The sequence below is a fragment of the Anopheles merus genome, chromosome 2R (genome assembly GCF_017562075.2).
Source record: "Anopheles merus strain MAF chromosome 2R, AmerM5.1, whole genome shotgun sequence".
NCBI lineage: Eukaryota > Metazoa > Arthropoda > Insecta > Diptera > Culicidae > Anopheles > Anopheles merus.
The window spans coordinates 5,439,368-5,459,536 of record NC_054082.1 but is presented as its reverse complement, the minus strand read 5'-3'; the positions used below and the strand labels follow the sequence as shown (position 1 = coordinate 5,459,536).

The 20,169-nt window shown below is 49.0% G+C and overlaps 3 protein-coding genes across 4 annotated transcripts; 2 read left to right on the top strand and 1 right to left on the bottom strand.

The window, feature by feature from the left end:
• Positions 1-345: 345 nt before the first annotated feature.
• LOC121591060 (leucine-rich repeat-containing protein 57) lies at positions 346-1,493 on the top strand. The gene has a single exon (XM_041911413.1). The coding sequence runs from the start codon at positions 475-477 to the stop codon at positions 1,189-1,191; it is 717 nt and encodes a 238-aa protein (XP_041767347.1). The 5' UTR covers positions 346-474; the 3' UTR covers positions 1,192-1,493.
• Positions 1,494-1,545: 52 nt separating this feature from the next.
• On the bottom strand, positions 1,546-3,445 carry LOC121591058 (26S proteasome non-ATPase regulatory subunit 5). The gene is made up of 4 exons (XM_041911410.1): positions 3,161-3,445; positions 2,352-3,097; positions 2,098-2,287; positions 1,546-2,025 (listed from the first exon to the last, which is right to left on the bottom strand). The coding sequence occupies exons 1-4, from the start codon at positions 3,325-3,327 to the stop codon at positions 1,659-1,661; spliced, it is 1,470 nt and encodes a 489-aa protein (XP_041767344.1). The 5' UTR covers positions 3,328-3,445; the 3' UTR covers positions 1,546-1,658.
• Positions 3,446-4,536: 1,091 nt separating this feature from the next.
• LOC121591059 (innexin inx2) lies at positions 4,537-17,442 on the top strand. Of its 2 annotated transcripts, none has more exons than XM_041911412.1 (3): positions 4,537-4,615; positions 4,918-7,118; positions 14,303-17,442. In XM_041911412.1, the coding sequence occupies exon 2, from the start codon at positions 5,318-5,320 to the stop codon at positions 6,392-6,394; it is 1,077 nt and encodes a 358-aa protein (XP_041767346.1). In that variant the 5' UTR covers positions 4,537-4,615; positions 4,918-5,317; the 3' UTR covers positions 6,395-7,118; positions 14,303-17,442. The 2 variants fall into 2 exon arrangements, with proteins under 2 accessions (XP_041767346.1, XP_041767345.1); XM_041911411.1 differs by lacking the exon at positions 4,537-4,615 and adding an exon at positions 4,622-4,716.
• Positions 17,443-20,169: the final 2,727 nt, after the last annotated feature.

The following is a 20,169-nucleotide window of genomic DNA, read 5'->3' as shown; positions in this document are numbered from 1 at the left end:
ATTGAAGTTTTTGTCGGAATCGATTCCAGCTAGCTCCGCAATTTTCTGGAATTGATTCTGGATAGTAGGTGCAGAATCAATTTCCGGAATCGGCTCCGGAATTTGTTCCGATATCGGCTCCGAAATTGGAATCGGCTCTGAAATCGGAATCGGCTCCTAGTTTGGTTCCGGAATCGGCTACGGAATCGACTTCGGAATCGGAATCGATTTCAGCATCGGAATCGGCTCCGGAATCGATTTCAGCATCGGAATCGGCTCCGGAATCGATTCCAAACACGAAATCGAAATCGAGTAGGTCCGATTCCGAGCTCCCACCACTAATTGCACTAGCTGTCAAAGTGACAATCAAAAAACATTCGACGAAAATAACAACAAATCATTTTCCATACAAAATTTTATTTATCCCGAACCTCGTAGAAAATCGTAGAAAATTTCCACTTAACAATCCGCGTACGCCATACGCCACGCCACAAAATGGGAAACAAACAGGTGAAGCAACACTTTGAGACTGCGAAGAAAACGGGCGTGCTGAAGATCTCCCTCCTGCGGCTGGACGAATTTCCCTCCGCGCTGAAAACATTCCCCAACGTACTGAAAACGCTGGACATATCGGAAAATCGATTCACGGTGCTGCCCGAAGACATAGCCAAATTTACGCTCCTCAAGCATCTGAACGCGAGTGGAAACAAAATCGCCATCGTTCCCGAATGTATCGGCGTGCTGGTCAAGCTGGAAACACTCAACATGATGAACAATCTGCTGACGTCCGTACCGCGCAGTTTGGCCAGCTGCACCCATCTGAAGCAGGTGATCCTTAGCAACAACCAGATCACCGCGTTCCCGGTAGTGTTCTGTGAGCTGAAGCAGCTGGACCTGCTGGACCTATCGCGGAACAAAATCACGGAGGTTCCGCCGGAGGTGAAATCGTTGCAGGTTACCGAGTTAAACTTGAACCAAAACCAAATCACCATCGTCGCGGAAGAGATTGCCGACTGTGGGAAGCTCAAGACGCTCCGGCTGGAGGAGAACTGTCTCCAGATAGCGGCCATACATCCGAGGATTTTGATCGAGTCGAAAGTGTGCAATCTGTGCGTGGATGGGAATCTGTTCAACTCGAAACAGTTCACCGAAGTGCAGGGATACGACGCGTACATGGAACGGTACACGGCGGTGAGGAAAAAGATTTCCTAGACGATTCCTTCGTCCCACCGGAAACCATCCCTAATTTTCCGAGGCAGTTTACAGGCCCTGTGGCACACGTGTTTGGATGTAACTTTATTTGAAACCCCCTATCACCGTCTATCACGCATCTTTTTATCGAAATTCAGACAACGACAATGCAGTGTACGTGTACGACCACATCGCTTGTGTTGATAGATCTATTTAGTCGCTAAGACATGGTTGACGTACTCGGCGGATAGCCGGAAGTAAAACCAATATTTTGTTATCGTTTGCATATTTTGAAATAAATTGTACGTTTTAAAGCATCGAAAGATCGTGTACGTGTTGCTTTCGGGAAGGAAAACGCTACCCAAGTCCTTGCAATTCCAGTCCATGTAATTCGTACGTTTATTCTTCAGCAGGAAACGATAGGAAAAGTGTAAAATGCAAAACAAAAATTAATGAGACATGTAAATATGGAAGAAGTAGTCACCCCATCACTGACCGCCTTCGATGACGACCTCCACGTGCGCTTCACGGTGGAAGGCGCCCGCCGTTACGTACTGCTTCAGCGCATCGGTCACGAAGGGCTCCAGGGTCGGGCAGAGGGAGAGCTTCTTTATCACATCATACTTAAACTGGGCCACATTCACGTTCAGCGTGTCAAGCCGGCGGCTCAGCAGCTGTTCCGTGAAGCAAGCGGTATTCTGGAAAAACTGCTGACCCCAACGATGATCCACTATGGCGGACAGTAGCTTCAGCGACGCCATCTTTATGTCCGGGAAGGGATTCTTGAACAGCGTCTGCACCATCTCCAGATCTTTGCTCTCCGTCATGGTTTCGTACCACTCCTGGGTAATGCAACTGCAAATGGATTGGAAATTGGAGGTTAAATTCATGAGCCCGTACCTACTACTAGTCAGGGTGACTACTTACGTGACTCGATTGTCGATCGATTCGCTGCCACCGCCCGACATTAGACACGTGATGCACTCGATGAAGCGAACCTTGTACACGTCGGTCGTTGAGTGCAGTATGCCCGGGAACTCTTTCAAGAACTGCTCCATCTTTAGCTTCTGATTATCGCTGAGGAATATTTTCCCCTCGTTTGTAGACCCAACCATGCCTGGAAACGAACCGAAATGTTACAAATGTTGCAAAAAGCATCGCAGCAGGCCAGCGTAACCTACCCAAACAGTCGTACGCGATTGCCATCAGCATTGGATCTTCTGGCGTGATTTGATCGAAAATAAAGTCCACCGTGGCCGGGTGGCGCTGCAGAAACAGTGACGGCTGAATGAGTGCCGCACTGGCGTAAAACTTGAGCGCATTTGGCAGCACGAACCGCACGAACGGGGTGACCTTAACCGAAACGAAGTTCACGTACACCTTCCGGAACAGATCGATCCCCTCGATGTAGTCGAACCCTTCCTTGGTGGTCAGCAGCTGCGTCAGAATCTGCAGCACGCTCGACTGCAGCAGCACGTCGTCCTTGTCCAGATCGGCCAGTGCACTCTCGAGGACCGGCCTAGCGATCTGCATGTAAGCCGGATGCTGCTCAAGCACTGTGCACACGACCTCGTACACGCGGCATCGAACTGTTTCGTCGAACTGCAACACCGACACCAGCTTGTTCTGCACGGTCGGTTCCGTGAAGATCGGTGGCAAGCATTTCACCAGCACGTTCAGCAGCGTGTCCACGTACACCTCCTTCATCGGGAGACAGTGTTGAATGATGAGCTCCACCGTGTTCGGTGTGATGGTGGCCGAATGATAAACCATGGCGGCCGCACCGCGCAACCCAAACTGCTTCACCGAGTTCTTTGGATGGGTCAGGCAGCGCTCAAAAAACCGATCGATGACCGAGGCCGACCCGTTGGGGAAGAACTCGAGCGCTTTGTCGTAGATGATACGGGATGCTGTTGTGTGCTGGTCACTGCCGAGGTAGGAAAAGAATGTATTATTCTTGGTGGAATTCTTTCACGGTGATCAAACTTACGCATCTGCCTCGGCCAGGAACTTGAAGAGGCTCTCCGAGCAGAGCATTGTCTCGTAGATGTCCTGATTTACATCGGATAGCTTACTTTCCAGCAGATCCAGGCTGTTGGTGCGCGTCTCCTTAATCGCTAAATTACGCATCAAATGCTCCAGCTGGCTAACGTCCATGATTGCTGCCGAAAATTGTGTTCTTAACGTTGCAAATTCCGTAGATTCTGATTTGTGTTGACCGGAGGCAGTTTTTTGTTGTCATCGCACAGTGACGTTTCAAAGGCAAAATGTGCCAGTCGCGCGGGTAGGACCATTCATCGCCGATTGACGCACTGCCGCTTGAAGCCATCTGACAGTAGCGCACCCCTTTTTGACGGTTCGTGTGGCATCGCGTTTGATGTTTCATAACCGTCACCAGTGCCTAAAAATCGGTGCGTATTTCCCTCGCCGTTTTTAAGTATTTGCGACGGTTTGCTCGTCTGGTGTGCGTATGTGTTGGTGGCCAAAAACATGGCCGGTAATTATTTCGTCCTAGTTCTGGCGAGGCCATTCGCCAATTACGAAGCGTTGGTGTAGGTGGAACTCAAGTATATAAAAAAAGGAACATGTTTCGTCCATGATCATCCGAGACGTTTTTATTGTTTATTTTACATACTTACTTATCCGGCGCTACAACCACTTTGCGGACTTGGCCTGCCTCAGGAGTGTCCGAAACCGCTCACGCCTTCGTCTGCCAGTCCGTTATCCCGGACTTAATGGTGGACGCCTCCACGCCATCTTGACACCTCAGTTTGGGGCTACCACGCCTCCTCTGTCCTTGTTGACGGTCTAAAAAGACTTTACGGGCTAGGTCGTCTGTTTCCATGCGTACAACATGGCCTGCCCACCGGAGCCTGGCGAGCTTGATACGTGAAGTGATTGAATCGGAATCGACTCCAGAATTGGTTCCGGAATCGGCTCTAGAATTGATTCCAGAATCGAATCCGGAATCGGATCCGGAATCGAAATCGAAATCGGCTACAAAAATATAATCGGCTTCCAAAAGGAGTCAGTTTCGGCATCGCCACAATAGGCGTTTGGGCCCAAGGATGCTAAATATTGATAACCGCAAAAAGTCAAAATTAACTTGTAAAAGATCCTTTCTCATGGAGATTCCCGGACTGATTTCATCAACTCCGGAATCGACTCCGGAATCGGAATCGTTTCGATCATCGGAATCGGCTTCGGAATTGATTCCGAACATGAAATCGGAATCGGGTAAGTCCGATTCCGAGCTCCCACCACTAGTTGTTTGATCAGAGGAAGCCAGGAAGAGGGACTCACAAAGGACGGGTAGAGAAAATGAGTGAGATGCAGCGATATTCGGACGTCAAAAACCCTCGCCTTGTTCAACGGGCCCCGAGAGCAGGTCTGGAGTGACAGCTGGAGAATTCCTAACGACATTTTTTATACGACATCGGAAGAGGTAAGAGGCGTAGCTGTGCGTGCTCCTCGCAGAAAGGGGGATACTGTTGCAGTGAAGAACTCTACATTTTCGCTTGTTTTAGCACTTTTCGTGCTTCAAAGGTAGCGGAACGAAGACATTTGCCTCGTTCGGTGGTAACAGTGCAAAGTGGAGTAGAGAGTTCGTTGCCTTGCCTATCCACCACCATCAGCCGTCTAACGCGTCGTCGTCGTCACCATTGGCAACAACGCGTTATTTATTTCATCATCTTTGTGTGTTGATTTTTGTTTCTTTCTTTCTTTTTTCTCTGCGATTATTTACAGTGCTCAGCGTCGGCACCAAACGGCGGACGAGAAAGAGAGAGAGTGTATGTATGTGTGTGCGTGTGCTTGTGTGCGGAAATAGCTGTTTGATGCGTGTCACGAGGGGCACGCTGTGATCTGTTGTGTGTTAGAGGGTAGCGTACCTTTGCCGTAAAGCGTACCCCCATTCCATTCCCTTCGCTTGCCCAGCGCAAAGAACTTTCCACCAGTGCGTGCGCGTGGCTGTGTCTGTGTGTGTGTGCTGCGTGGTGTTAGCAAAGCGTCGCGTCGTTGTCGTTTACGCTGATTTCGCGTATTTGCTGGTTGCGGACGAGAAAGTGTGGCTGACTGGGGCGCTGTGTGGTGTTTCCGATTTGATTCATATTTTGTATACTAAACGCGTGTGTAAAACAGCGGCACCATGTTTGATGTGTTCGGATCCGTGAAGGGTCTGCTGAAGCTAGACCAGGTGTGCATCGACAACAACATCTTCCGGCTGCACTACAAAGCGACCGTGATCATACTGATCGCGTTCTCGCTGCTGGTCACCTCGCGGCAGTACATCGGCGATCCGATCGACTGCATCGTGGACGAGATCCCGCTGAACGTGATGGACACGTACTGCTGGATCTACTCGACGTTCACCATCCCGAACCGTCTGACGGGCATCGCCGGGAAGGACATCGTGCAGCCGGGTGTGGCCAGCCACGTCGATGGGCACGACGAGGTGAAGTACCACAAGTACTACCAGTGGGTCTGCTTCGTGCTGTTCTTCCAGGCGATGCTGTTCTACGTGCCCCGCTACCTGTGGAAGACGTGGGAGGGCGGCCGCATCAAGATGCTGGTGCTCGACCTCAACATGCCGATCATGAACGAGGAGGCGAAGGAGCGCAAGAAGATCCTGGTCGACTACTTCGCGGACAACATCAAGGGGCACAACTTTTACGCGATGCGCTTCTTCTTCTGCGAGGTGCTGAACTTTGTCAACGTGCTCGGCCAGATCTACTTCATGGACTTTTTCCTCGACGGCGAGTTCTCCACGTACGGCAGCGATGTGGTGCGCTTCACCGAGATGGAGCCGGAGGAGCGCGGCGACCCGATGGCGCGCGTCTTCCCCAAGGTGACCAAGTGTACCTTCCACAAGTACGGTCCGTCCGGCAGTGTGCAGAAGTTCGACGGTCTGTGCGTGCTGCCGCTCAACATCGTGAACGAGAAGATCTACGTGTTCCTGTGGTTCTGGTTCATCCTGCTCACCATCCTGACTGGCATCTCGCTGATGTACCGCTTTGCCGTGATTATGCTGCCGAGACTGCGGCTGCTGATGCTGCGCGCCCGCTCCCGGCTGTCGGCGCACGACGAGGTGGAGCTGATCGCTTCCCGGTGCCAGATGGGCGATTGGTTCATCCTGTACCAGCTCGGCAAGAACATCGATCCGCTGATCTACAAAGAGATTATCTGCGATCTCGCCCAAAAGGTTGAGGGCAAGGAGATTGTCTAAGCGCAGGCGGACGAAACCTTCCGGAAGGAGCCTCCGGTGCTGGATGTTCGTGAATCATCCAGACCAGGAAAAAACCAGGCTTCTTTTGGGTAGAGTTTCAGAGCTTCCTTTCTTCCCTCCCTTGCTAAAACTTCCTTTTCCCTTTCCCTCTCCACCACCACCACGCTGCACGTGCTAGTGCCTCTCCCCACCACGGCAATGACCCACGGTCTGTGAGGTAGAAGAAAGGAGAGGAGCGAAAAAATGCCGAATGAATCATTGAACTTAAGCCTGCTCTGCAGCGTATATCTGCATCATCGTCATACTAGCCCCATCCGGGAAGGTAACCGAGAACATCATCAAGCACCACCACCAACAGCAATAACAACAACCACAACAAGAGTCTCAACAAGAAGGCACCACACTCTCTGGGTACAATTTCGCGAGGATGAAAAGATGTGTCGAAGATATTCAACTCACCCCCGCGCGCGCTCAGGTTCCTTCGGGCAACCAGCAACGGACGTCTCGGCAACGAACACACCGCCGCATCCCTCAACACCAGCACAACGGAGCGGAAAGACGGAGACGGAGAAGAGCGTGAGAAGAAGGAGAAGGAAGAACCACGTACAAGAACCTCACGCACGCTACATCTTCTGCCGTTTTGTCCGTTCCATCGTCTTTCTCGATCTCTTCGACCCCGCTGCCCGACGCTACCGCCAGTGCCAGGATAGAGCTCAGAATTCAGGTAAGAACCAAAAGCCACTAACCCAACACACACACACACATACATCCCCTTTTTGAAGCCTCTGCTGGTCTGAGGCTGTTGCTGATGCTGTTTACTGGGAAGGCAAGATGCAGGAAATGGTTCTGGGTGAAGCAACCGCTCCGTTTATACCTATGTATAGATCTGCAAGCGAAAGCGCACTTCGAGTTCCCGAAAGCGCTTCCCACCGTGCGGCAAACGATATGGAGAGGTTAAATTATTGGCATTTCCTTTTTCACCCACTATCCGTCGAACTCAGGTCGGTGTTCCGTGGTGGCACGGACGTAACTCGGTGGTGGAGTGGTGGGCCGAATTTTGAACGCATTTCCCCCCCGGCCCATACTGCTGCCACCGTCCGTTCGATCGCGGTTGATCATCGCGGCACGATGATCGCCGCTGATAGTCGGTTTTGTTTTTGAATATGCATAAGCAGCACGGCGAAGTCGACGGCGATGGTGAGGTCCCGAATTCATGATTCATTATGTTTGGCGGGTGGAATTTAAGCACGAAATGAATCATACAAACGTGTCCACATTTTTTGTTGGTGTCCATTTGGCCAAGGAGAAGCGGAGGCGACGTTCTTTCTCGTGACATTTGGTACCGTCTCGAAGCGGTTGCTGCTGCTGTGGGAGGTAGATAATTGTCAGCAATAAATCGTCTAATCGCCGTGTACAAGTGGGCCTCGATCGCATCGAAGGTAATCCTTCAACGGAACGATAAGATATCGACAGCAGAGGGGATAGGACAGAGAAGCAAAGCAAATCAATCGACCGAGAAGTGCAAGCATAATGGCATCCCTTGCACCTATTTGGACAAGACACCCCTGTAGCGGGAGAAGCGCTGGACGTGGATAATCGATCACTTGAAGCGAAAATAAGGGATAAGATAAGGGAACGGGCAAAAAAGAGGACACACAGTGCTCTGCTGCGCCTGCCACAGTACAGCGAAAGACAGTGACAGAGTTTGTCGCCGTTTTGCCGCATCTCCTTAACCTGTTTCTGAGACAACAACGACAACCACGACCACGACGACAACGACGACGACGACGACCGATGTTAAGATGCATTTCATGTCGCTGGGGCAGCCTGCCTGTTTTTTTTTGTGCCTGCTGCGCGACCCCCCAAAGCCGCCAGCCCAAAGCCTTTCGGAGAGCGAAACGATCTTCATGCCCTGCCTGGCTGTCTGCGCCACCGCCACCGCCGTTCACGACGCAACGAACGCGCGCTCATCTTGCATGCGCTGTTGCCGTCATTTCCCGTCCCGTTCCCGAGAGCATAGGCCCCGGGCCCGGCAGCAGCAGCAGCAGCAGCAGCAGCAGAGGGCAGTGTGGCCGTTGGTTTGGTGCGCTTCGCGGCTGGGGCATATTATTGCCCATACAGGCTTGTTATGTTCATTTTTTCCTTCCTTTTCGTGCGCACACTCCACGGGGCTGTGTGTTGCTTTTATGCGGAGGGGGCTGGAACAGGGAAAGGGTTTGGGAAGGTGCGAACCTGTATGGACACAGAGACAGAGAGAGAGAGGAAGACGACCGCCACTGCAACTGGATCACAAAAGAGCCACGAACGATCGGCGCTGGCTTGTCGATCGCCGCGAACGCGTCCGTGCCGGGTCCGAGTCCGGGAAGAGAAAAGCAAGAGTGGAGAGAACCGACCAAAAACAAAAAAGAAAAACCACCTCAGCCCGTTCCCATGGATCTTGGACGGTGCGAGGTGTGTGTGCGTGTGTCTGTGTGCATCACACAGCGATCGATACATGATGTGTATGTTGTTTTTTCGGGGACGTGATGGGGTGTGGTGAGGGGACAAAGGGAAAGAGTACGTTACCACTGGCGAGGTGAGCAAAGAACTCTGGCCGGAATCTTTTTCGGGGTTGGTGGGGGTTTATGCGTTTTCTTTTATTAGACGCAGTTGCTTCTTCGTTCGCTTCGTACCCCCTCCCGCGCGATCGTGTTCGTGCCACCGCCAGTGGTGCGTTTGTTGACTCAAACTCCGGTTCCCGTCATCGTTGTCTTTCTCTTTCTTTCTCTTCTACTTCACTGCTTCTTGGCTTTCCGATTTTCTTGCTGCTTGCTTGGTTCCCTGCTTCTTTTTGGTGAGATTTGTGCAGCATATCGATCATGCTTTTTAAAACACGCGCTTCGGTGTGTGTGTGAGTGCGCGCGCGATCGCGCACCGTTTTTTTGCTTCTCTTGCAGGCGCGACCTGTGTGCCGACTGGCGTGACAAGAGCAGCCGCATTGGCTTACCTCGAACGGCCATTTGAGCATTTTTGTTGAAGCGAGTGAGAGGGGAAAGGGGGACGAGAGTCGTCGTCCGTGGCTGCCGCTGTCAAGTGTATGGTACGGTGTTGTTGGGCATGAAGTTTGAAAGTCATCGGTTTGGAATGTGACTTCCCATGGTGTGGCCGTTTTTCTCTCCCGCTCTCTCTCTCTCTCTCTCTCTGTATGTGTGAGCACTTATATTTTGAGCCCCCGTTCATTTTGAGCCGGAGCCGCGTGGCTCACGTGCAAACGCGGCCGCGTGTGTTACGTCGATGCCATTCGCTCTAAACGTCCACAATTGTGCCAATCCGTCGCGGCTTATTATGTTTTACCGCGCGTAATGACTGTTTCCTCTCTGTCCCATCCTCCACCTCCGTGTGCCCATGGGATGGTGTTCTAGACCACTGTTTGAGCGGCAACAATCGAATGAAATAATAGGGTAGGAGGGTCCCATCCCTCACCTCACGGGTAGATGGAGAAGATGGGTTAACATTGAATTGACCCTTCGGTCATCGTCGTCGTCGTCGTTGTCGTCGTAGTCGTCGTCATCGTGGGTTTCGTCGTCGCTTGTTAGGTCTCCACCGTTTGCCGCTGCCCAGTTTGTTGGGAGGAATTTATGTATCCACTCTCTGTTTCACAGCTCCCGTCCGGGCTGTTGTCGCTCGCTGTACCTTGTTGTGGCCGGCGGTAGCAGCAGCAGCAGCAGCAGCAGCGAGACGCAGAGAATTGGGATTGGTTTAAATTCGGATCCAGTCAATTACTTGCTCTTCTCTAAGCTACTGCGGCGGCGGCGTTGTTGTGGCGATGCGCTACCGTACTGCTGCTGCCACCATGTGTTTTGTCCTGTCCTGTGTTTTTCTCATCTCCGAAATAAATCACCCCAGATTGGCTTCTAAACAATAACAGCTGGGTGGCTGGGTTCGTCACTTGATGTGTAGCTCAAGTTGTCCGGCTACGATCTGCTGCTGCCGCTGTTCGATACATATAATTAATACGTCCAATTCGCATCTGGTTCGCTGTGTCGGTGTGCCGTGTCTGTCCGTCTGCTAATATGGAAAGCAAATAGCTCGAACTCGGTTGCTAAGCTGGCCGTTTAAAAAAAAGTAGGGACCATTCCGAAGGGCACAGCATCGCATGCATGATGGCAAATTGAATAATCGATCGCTCGGTTGAAACGTTCGCCCGTACCTTTGCCCAAGATCATGTGTAAGTGTATATGCATGCATGTCTCTCACGTACACAGACACACTCGCATAACGTTGCATAAAAAATATGGTCAATCAAGAGGGGTTTGCGAATAAAGCTCCTGAAGCCCTGTCGATGCTACAAGATCGCTCTATCTCTCCCTCTCTCTCTCACAGAACGGTTGTCCAGTGGAGGCTGGGAGACCAGTTTAAACCTGATTCTTGTGGTCCAAAGCGACACCCCCCCCCTCCCCTACTCGCTTCTCCATCTGCATACACACGTACTGCAACGACGACCTGCTTTTTTCTTCTCCACCTCCACCAGCTCGGTGTGTAACCCTGGGGGTCGATTATTTTACCGCTTTTGGGGAGCGACAGAGAGTCGATAAATTTGCCTCCGCTACTGGCCTCCGTTTAAGCCTCCGTTGGGTTGGGCTGGGCTGGGCTGGGCTGGGGTAGCATACAGCGATTGAGCGGAGAGTGCGGAGGCTGCGGCTGTGTCCTCACGTCCGTGGTAGCCGCGATGAACATGTTTTACGATCGTTTGATCGATCGCCGATCGCCATTTTCTTGTGTATCGTATTTTTTTTGTGTACGCTATCTTTGGTTCTGATGCAGCGAGAAGAATTCCTTCCGATCTGTGTGAATGGTCAATTTTGTGGCCTTTTTTGGGGTTTTGGTTGCACTTTTCGTGTCTCTCTTTTGCTTGCTGTATTTTGCGGTCCAGCGCTGGTTGGTTTGGTTGAAACTGGTTTTTTAAATGGCAAATGCGATTGCCGCGGTATGTGTGTGTGTGTGTGTTTTTGCGTCATGTGTCGCAAGCTTTTATGACACTGTGTCGTGTCATTCATCTTCTTCTGCTTCTTCCTCTTCTTACTGAGAGATAATGAAATATGTGCAAGAGAAAGTGGCAGCCCCTTGATCTCTTTTATGTAGGTAGCGGTGTTAGTCAGGGGAGAGGATAAAGGGCAAAGAGTGGTCCGTGTCCATGGCTCGTTTGTAGCTACCCCTAAAGCTGGCTTTGAGTGCCAAGATGCTTGCCATTATTTTGCATGATTTGCTGTTATAGTGGACGCGAGTGGATGGTGGAATTTATTTAAATAAATACATAAAACTCCTTGAAGTGATCACCTCTGCAATATACCACCGTACACGTGATCACCTTTAAATTGAGCCAACTGCGGGAGATGTCATTTTAATTAACATGCCCAGGTCGCGTACCTACATATATCTTCATTCGTTCTCGTACAAAAGCCAGGCGATTTATCAAGCGTAATTAACGAAACCGTTTGCTGTTTGCAAATCGGCCAAACTGCGAGTTGCGCAACACGTTCGATTCGTTCTCGTTCTCTGCCTTCACGTTCCAGCAATTCCTGAAGCTAGCATGAGTTCTCCACCACGGGCTGCGGCTGGCGTGGCGTTTACAAATATTTTGTGTCGCAGCGCAGTCGCTTGGGTATGATTTGTTACGATTAAAAGATTTCTCCTCAACCCCACCACGGCGAAGGGCAAACAAAGAGACCTTCGATTGTGTTTGCGAAGGATGGTGGTGGTGAGGAGGAAGAGAGAGCGGAACGACGATATAGGGGAATGGAGTGTGAATCGTTCCCATTCGAGTGCCCGGTTTCGAGAATATGGACAACCACCATCACCAACACGCACACAGACACACACACAAACACTGATCGGGTGGTGCTGGCGTTGCGTCTCTGTGTGCGTTTGCTGGTGACCCAGTTGAGAGCAGCATAACGACGTGGACAAAACTCTGCCTGCCTGCCACCCAATTCCATCGGAACTCGCTCGGTAGTACCAGCAGCCAACAGACCAGCACACCAGCGTGTCTTAATTGACGCCTACAGACCTTACCGTTTGCGCCCACCGTTGTCGCATCTCTCATGCCAGCGTTTGCGCGCGCGTGTGCTGCTGGTTGGTGCGTTCCGCTCCGGACCGAAGGGAGGTCATATGGGAAGTTATCAATTATTTACTTTTTTCCAATCCATCAACCACATCAACACAACGGCTCTGTGGTGAGGAGGCCCCTGCTGTAGGGAATACCCTTGGACTGGCCTTAGGCAGCCAGCTGTGGGAAGAGAGTGTAACGCGTGCCACAAGCAGGCAGTCGCAGCATCATTATTGCCCCCGAACGGTTAATCTGTAATCACGAGCGATCGCAATTAATGCGCCACAAGTGTCAAACAGAAAAAAAATATGGTGTCAAGCCCTCAGTCTATCTGCGAGATGGATGGGAAGAAGAAAGATTGGGCGAAATTCTTTATCATCATCAAACGAGAGAGGAACTCACCCAACTCTTCCCCCTGGTAACAACAAAAGGAAAAGGTTGTTTTACTTGCGCCAACATATGCTTGCTTATGAAATGTGACCGTGTATTGTTTTATTTTGTTCTAATTTCCCTCTCTCTCTCTGTCTCTCCTCTCTCTCTCTATAAACACTGCTCCATGTGATGCTTTGTTTGTTTCTTGGAGAAGTGGGGTTTTTAAATAAACATTAGCAAGTATCAGATGTCACAGCACATCAATCAGCCGTGATACAGAGCCGTGATGGGGGCAAGATAATGGGTTTCGGGTGCGACGGTCGGGGTACGGGGTGTCGATAAAAAAAATGGCCCGAACCGCCGCCGTGACGCTTTGTTTATCATGTGCGGCAGAAACGGTTTGTAAATATTGAGCAAATAAATGGTTCGTTATCATAAATGGAATTCCACCCGGCGAGCGCGTCTAGGAGACACGATCGTGCCATCGTCGTTTGCACCAAACAACAAGAAGTGGTTTGAGCTGTGGCGCGCGATGGCTGTACTACTGCCACTTCTTGCGACCGGTGAACGACGAAATAGTGACACGTGTTTGTTGATAAACGTTCTATTTATTTGCACAGCTTATGTTTTTGTACCACATCACCACCCCCCCATACCACCAACACCGTGCTTGATCCGTATCACGAGACGCGCAAAGTGGCACGTACTTTGTAATCAGCAGTTTTGCTTACTTCGACTACTCGACTTAGCTAGCAGAGGCGCATCGGATCGAATTGCTCTTCGTACTGTTTTCTCGCGCACAATCCACCGCCTTATCAGTGAATCGGTCTGTTGCGGAAAGAAGTGATCGTAGACATTTAATCACGTTGTCGTCATCGTTCCGATCGAAACAGCGGTGACAGACAGGGCCGGCGTTGCAACGCTCCCCCATAGGTTATCTAATCTGTATATCTATAGCTATAGCAGATTTGTGGCAACCTTCCCCGCTTTGTGATAATGCTTCCCGTGTCAGTGTGTTATTGCTTTACGTGCGAAACTACAACGCTCAAGCCGCCTCCCGCAGCAGTGCTCGCGCTGGACTTTGTTGTACCATCAGCACTTTCCGGTTGGCGTTGCTGCCTCATGTTTCCTCCCCCATGACTAACGTGTGAAGCGTTTGACTTGCGCCAGCACGTTCCAAGAAGTTATTCAATTAAAAAGGTTGCACACGGTGCACGCCGTGAGTCATGTTGGCAGACGGGCGGAATTTTTTTGTATATCAATCCACCCCGCAAGACGATCGTCCCATGGCACGAATGATAAGCACCACCACCATAAACAAAACTTCCGCATAGACAGTGCAAAAATTCAGCAAAAATATGTTATCTTATCGTTTGTGTGTGTGTGTTGCCGTTTGATAAAATCCTTTGCCATTTACATATCTCTTTTTTTCTTCATTCTCTATCTGGCAGATTATCTATCCGACGCAGAAACGCACTCAAACGCAATCCCAACAAACAGTCAGGTGCTTCCTGTTCCTCCTGGTTGCAGCACCGCCCGGAATGCACTTCAACCCAGCGCGAGAGACTCAGCGTCGTCTGATAGCGCAGGATTAATGGCTTGACTGTCGTCTCGATGGAATCAACCGTTCGATGTCCATCCGTCTTTGAATGCAAGAAGCGATGTTTGCCTGCGGAAGGGTTATAGTAACGGTTTTCTGTTTTGTCTTGTTTTAGTGTGCCGCTGAAATAGACAAAGTAGAGGAGGGCTGTTAATCCTGCATACCGAAAATAAGCGAATGATGATAATTTTACATAGAATTACACCAGAAGAAGCACGAGCCCAGGGCAGTAGAAGAGATAGAGAGAAGCGTCCGAAGACAATCGTAAAAACTCGAATCCTAACAAGAAGCAAAGTAGTAACAGACACGCAAAGTCAAGATAACGAAAGGTTCCGAAGCTTCGAAGACAATAAGTGAGTGCCGCAGCCAATTATGTGAGAACAGATAACTCGCCCAAGGTAAAAGCCATTTTTTACGCAAGTACGATTACAGTGCGCTGTATGAAAAGAAGAAAAAACAAAGAAACACATTCCTAAAACAGAAACCGCAATATAGATAGACTGCTGGTAACGATGATGATGATAGCATTTCTGTTTGCCTAATGAACGATCTTCATAATTCGATTTCGATGATTCTTTTTTGATAGATTTTTTACTACAATTTTACACACACACAATATCCCCCCGCATACATACATTTAGATTGACGCTCTAGACTTTTCCCGATAGGAGGTCTACTTTTTAGTGTGTAAGTAAAAACGCGATGATGATAAATAGTACAGGGTAGCGAATCGAGAGAGCGGCAGTTCTTTTTTAAAGCAAAACAATAAGAGGCAATACAGAAGGGGCACAATACGCATAGAGACACACACACGTTAGTGGTAGGTTTTAGCACGCAAGATACAAACACAAGACAAACGCAATCTCTAGCACCATGGGTGAAATCGTATTGATGCGATTTTCGATTTCCGATTTTGGTACGTACTCGGCTTTACACAAAAGCAAGTGTAGAAGCAAGCAAGCAAGCAAGCAAGCAAGCAATGTGTAGGTGTGTCTATTTGTGTGCATATGTGGCCGGCATAATTTTTGGTTTGCTCCTTCGATGTCGTGATGCCATAGGGAAGCAGGATGTCAAATTTTTCATTTAAATCCGCCGACTCGACGGACGGCGACAGTGACACGATCACGCTGGGTCTTTTTGTGACAGTGTTAAACGCCATTTTAAAATGCATTGAATAATATTTGTAAGGTGCGTGTCTAGGATAGTGAAAACGCGTGTTCTTTTAACCGTGCATGATCGACATGGAATTGTATGGTGTGTTTTTCTCTTTTTTTAAAACAGTTTGACTTTTAACGCCATCCTACACTCGAATCGAATCGCAACCGATCGATGTTTTGCGAGATTGATTTATGGAGTGTGGATCTTTTATTTATATGTCGTACACGTGTATTTGAGTTGAGCTGTATGCACTGCGTACTACTACTACTACTACACTACTACTGCTACACGCGTATACGATCAAAGTGTGCCCGATTTTGGCCGGAAGTATTTGATAGGAGAGAGAGAGGCATTGCCAAATGGTTGTGCTTGCCACGAGACAAAAGAAAAAGACATCCTAAAACGTAAATTCAGCATTTATTACACTATCGAATCCTAAATTTTTCCGTTCTGAGTACCAGTAACAAGCCAAGAACGATGGGAGCACGTTAGCTTTCATTCTGGATCTTTGGTATGATCATAGTTTTTGTGCGACAGAGAGTTTGAGAGAGAGAGAGAGAGAAGCTATTTCGAGGAGCTAAATTTATAAGAACGCGTGACGAGAAAGAGAGCGAGAAAAGGAAGTGCGAGATAATAGAGAGTTTCTTGTGATAAACGTATAAATTATAGAATGTAATAGGGAAGGAAGCGTTTTCCTGCCAAATCCCCTTCTTCCTGCTGAAAATTTTCTCCCCTTCTTTCTGGAAAACCACGCTACACTATTCCACTTATTCTTAACGAGCGAAGGATTGCTTGACGATATGAAAGCGCTTTCGTTTCATATCATACTAGTAGGTGCGTCCAAAATCGTTTAGTAGTGCTACAAACGGGAAAACAAAACTCGATTAGCGTATATAGTATATTGTAACAATTTTCGGCAAACGTGTGACAAATGTAATCGGTAAAATATTGCTGCACCCCCCCGGCGCAGCAAACAATCCTTCCAATCCAGTCAATCGACTATCCGAGTCTATCCAAGCGAAGTTACATGCGTGTAGTTGATTACGGACGATCCAGGGCCCAATCGTGCCGTTCGCTGCAATCTGCTTTCATCATTCCAGTAGGCACTCTCAGAGAAATAGAGAGAGATAGAGGACGCGTCATGTAGAACAGAACAGAAGCACAACATTGATTTTTTTTAACATTCAACGATATTAACTCTCGTATATCCATATACACACGCGAGCGTACAGAGTGTTGTGGAGAAGATTAGATGAAAGACAACATACACACATAATATATATGGTAATACACAGAACGATGCCATCATCTTGTCTCCCCTCATCTCGAGAATAGTGTTAGTAGGGCGCTTTTAAATGCTAGGCACACATATTTTACAAAACAGCGCAAAGGTCTAGCTATTTTTGATAATCATATTTTACTGAAAAACTGTATTTTGAACGAGAACCATTTTATACACTAAAACGTAGTAGAAGTCTTGTGTACGCACGATGTACACACACACCCGCCCCACAGGAGAGCACAAACGAACGCATTTTATAGTAATATTTAAACGACAGCCAGAAGACACAAGACAATCATTGTAAGATAAGGGCAAACACAAAACAAAAAGCAAAACAATCAGCGCAAAGTTGGAGACGCCCAAGACGACGGGATGATGATGGTCGCTGTGTAGTTTCGTGCAGCACAAGCGTGAAATTACGGTGAAACAACACGGGCCAACACACACACACAGGCTCGTTCTACTCTTCTCTATCAGTGCCTTTGGATTTTGGAGATAGTGGTTTTTTTTTTGCTTAAATAAAACTCTCACGTATGCTATTGCAAAAAGAACTCCGAAGAACCGATCGTCGTTGGTGATAGAGATATATCGAGAAAGTAGCTTTAATCGTCGGTCCACTACTAACTGATTGTTTATTGTTTTAGCTGTTGAAACGCGCTATCGTGTACCACACCGTACTCTGCAGTCTACGTTCGAGCGAAGCGTTCGTTTCCCCTTTCCACCGATGGGACAGCGGGGCTAATAAAATAGACAGTTTTATTGGCGAACGTGGAACGCGCCGGAAGATAGATGATTGCGACAAAACCTACCGAACGAAGCACCAAATTTGAAATTTGGTAATAAATTGTTTAAAATAATGGCGAGCAGGATGGCGGTCCCCCCCCCTCCATCCCCACTAGGTGTGGGAGGGAAGAGATGTCGAGGAAAATGTGCAAGAAGTTTTGCCAGTTTGATTTGTACAACGACGAGGGCTCCCCAACCCCATTGAAGGGGGCTAATTTTTGGTTTCTTCCCACTACAATAATTACACAACTTCAGCTCGATCGATCGATCGCAGCAGTACAGAAAGTTTAAAAACGGGGTCAATACGACTATAATTAGATACAAAGTTTAAAGAGCTTTTGAGGCAACGCAACAACATTTATTCCTAAAATGAATGACTCTCAGCGGTTCGCATTTAGACTGGCAAGATGGCAGTGAAAGGCTTCCCTGTAAGCTTTTACAGAAAGAAAGCGATGAAGTGAGAGAGAAAGAGTGAGAGAGAAGGTGTGTACTAGTGGTGGGAGCTCGGAATCGGACCTACCCGATTCCGATTCCTTGTTCGGAATCAACGCCGGATCCAATTCCGATTCTCGAGCCGATTCCTGAGCCGATTTCGGAGTTGACTCCGGAGCCGATTCTGGAGTTAAATCCGGAATCGAAATTGGTTCCGGAATCAAAATCGGTTCCGGAATCGGAATCGAGCTGGGAATCGCAATTTGTTCCTGTAACAGAATCAGAATTGACTCCAGGAACAAATTATTATCCAACCATCTGATTGGAATTAGCTTCGGAATGAGAACCAGTTCTTTAATTCAAAATGAGAAGTTTCAGTAGTGAAATTAGTCCGGGAATCTTCATGAGAATGGATCATTTACAAGTAAATTTTTATTCTTTGCGGCTATCAATACGTAGCATCATAGGATCCAAACGTCTCTTCTTATGGAGATGGCGTAACAGACTTCGATTTCCAAGCCGATTCTGATTTCGGAGCCAATTCCGATTCCAGAGCCAATTTTGATTTCGGAACCGATTATAATTCCGGAGCCAATTACTTACCTGATTCCGATTCCGGAGCCAATTCTGATTCTGGAATCGATTCCGGAACTAATTCCAGAGCTGAATCTGATCCTGGAGTCGATTCCGGAAACTGATTCCGGACCTACTCTCCGGAATCGTTTCCAGAAAACTTCGGAGCAAACCGGAATCGACTCCGAGGAAAATTTCATTTTTCGCCATCACTAGTGTGTACTTCAGCCCGGCTAATGCTCAATTGTTTGTTTATTATTGTACTGTCGAGTGGATGAAAACTCCCGGCGGCGGCGGGCTCCCCACTTTCGTTACACACAGCAGTCAAGAGTCAATTTAGCGCACTGGTATGAAATTGCGTGTTTCCGGTTGAGTGTTGGAAAGGGAAAAGAGAAAAAGGGAAAATAGGAAATAACCGGTACAGCGAAAAACGGTCCGACCTTTTTTCCCGATTCCTGGTAGAGCGCGGGGTCATTGTGTAGGAAACGGGGCAAGGATATTAGTGTTGCTCTCGAAAACCCATCGGTTTGAAAATCCGTCCATTGTTGTTGTGCCGGTTTTGTCCTCAGGTGTTTCGGGTTGAGCAACTGCGTGGAAATCGTTGTACGTACAAAAGGTACGTCACGGTGCTTGACAAAACGGGTATATGGATGGGATGAAAAATATGCCCACACACACACACACACACACACACACTTCGTCCGGGGACGGGATCGGAAGGAGGGCCACACAGGAATATCATCTTTACGTCACGCGCTTTCGCTCGCTCGCTCTCCCGCGTCAAGTTGTGCTCCTTCAGCTTGTGTGACACATTTCACCACCCGGAAGCTATCACACCGAATGGGCGGAAGGATGGAATGAATTTACCAAGAACAAAACAGTAGAAGGGGGGGATGGGAGCGTAGAGTCTCTGGGCTGGGCGACATCACATCAGTGGTGCCCACTTTTTCGTGTCGATTATGGCCCTTCGGCTTGGCGCGTCGATTGCCGCCCCCGACAGTGTGGCCGGAAAAAAGGGGGGAAAATGCAGGGTGTCGTCGGTCTAGCGTGAAGTGGGTTCACGCTGTGGGATGCTGCTGCTGTCGGTCCTGCGGAACCGGAAGTCGGCCTGCGAAGGAAGGGGAGAAGGGGAGGTGGAAATAACACTGCGCTTCGCGGTTTCTTTGCGTCACTTTGCACATCAAGTGACGGTGGTGGTGGTGGTGGTGTGCCCCGAGCCCGAGTACAACAAAAGAACGGCTGGTAACCGAAACACACACACACACAGAGCAACCTCTTGGTGGGTAACACGAAACCACCGAGACAAGTGGCAATTGTGTTTCGTAGCTAATTTCATGCTTTCTTTCGCGCGACAACACACGACAATATGCTGGCGCTTGCTGGCAGTGGGGGGAAAACTTGTGCCCCCTTTATTGTTGCTGTTGTATGCTCTCCCTTTCACCTCCTTTTCTCTCACTGTGTGTGTGTGTGTGTGCGCGCAACTCTGGTGC

What these genes read in the sequence shown, in the direction of transcription:
- LOC121591060 (XM_041911413.1), top strand. Translation starts at nt 475, where the DNA reads ATGGGAAACAAACAGGTGAAGCAACACTTTGAGACTGCGAAGAAAACG.
- LOC121591058 (XM_041911410.1), bottom strand. Translation starts at nt 3,327, where the DNA reads ATGGACGTTAGCCAGCTGGAGCATTTGATGCGTAATTTAGCGATTAAG. An exon ending in TTCCTGGCCGAGGCAGATGC is followed by an intron (nt 3,098 to 3,160) that starts GTAAGTTTGATC and finishes CTACCTCGGCAG; the next exon opens with TGACCAGCACACAACAGCAT. An exon ending in TCGATCGACAATCGAGTCAC is followed by an intron (nt 2,026 to 2,097) that starts GTAAGTAGTCAC and finishes ATCCATTTGCAG; the next exon opens with TTGCATTACCCAGGAGTGGT.
- LOC121591059 (XM_041911412.1), top strand. Translation starts at nt 5,318, where the DNA reads ATGTTTGATGTGTTCGGATCCGTGAAGGGTCTGCTGAAGCTAGACCAG.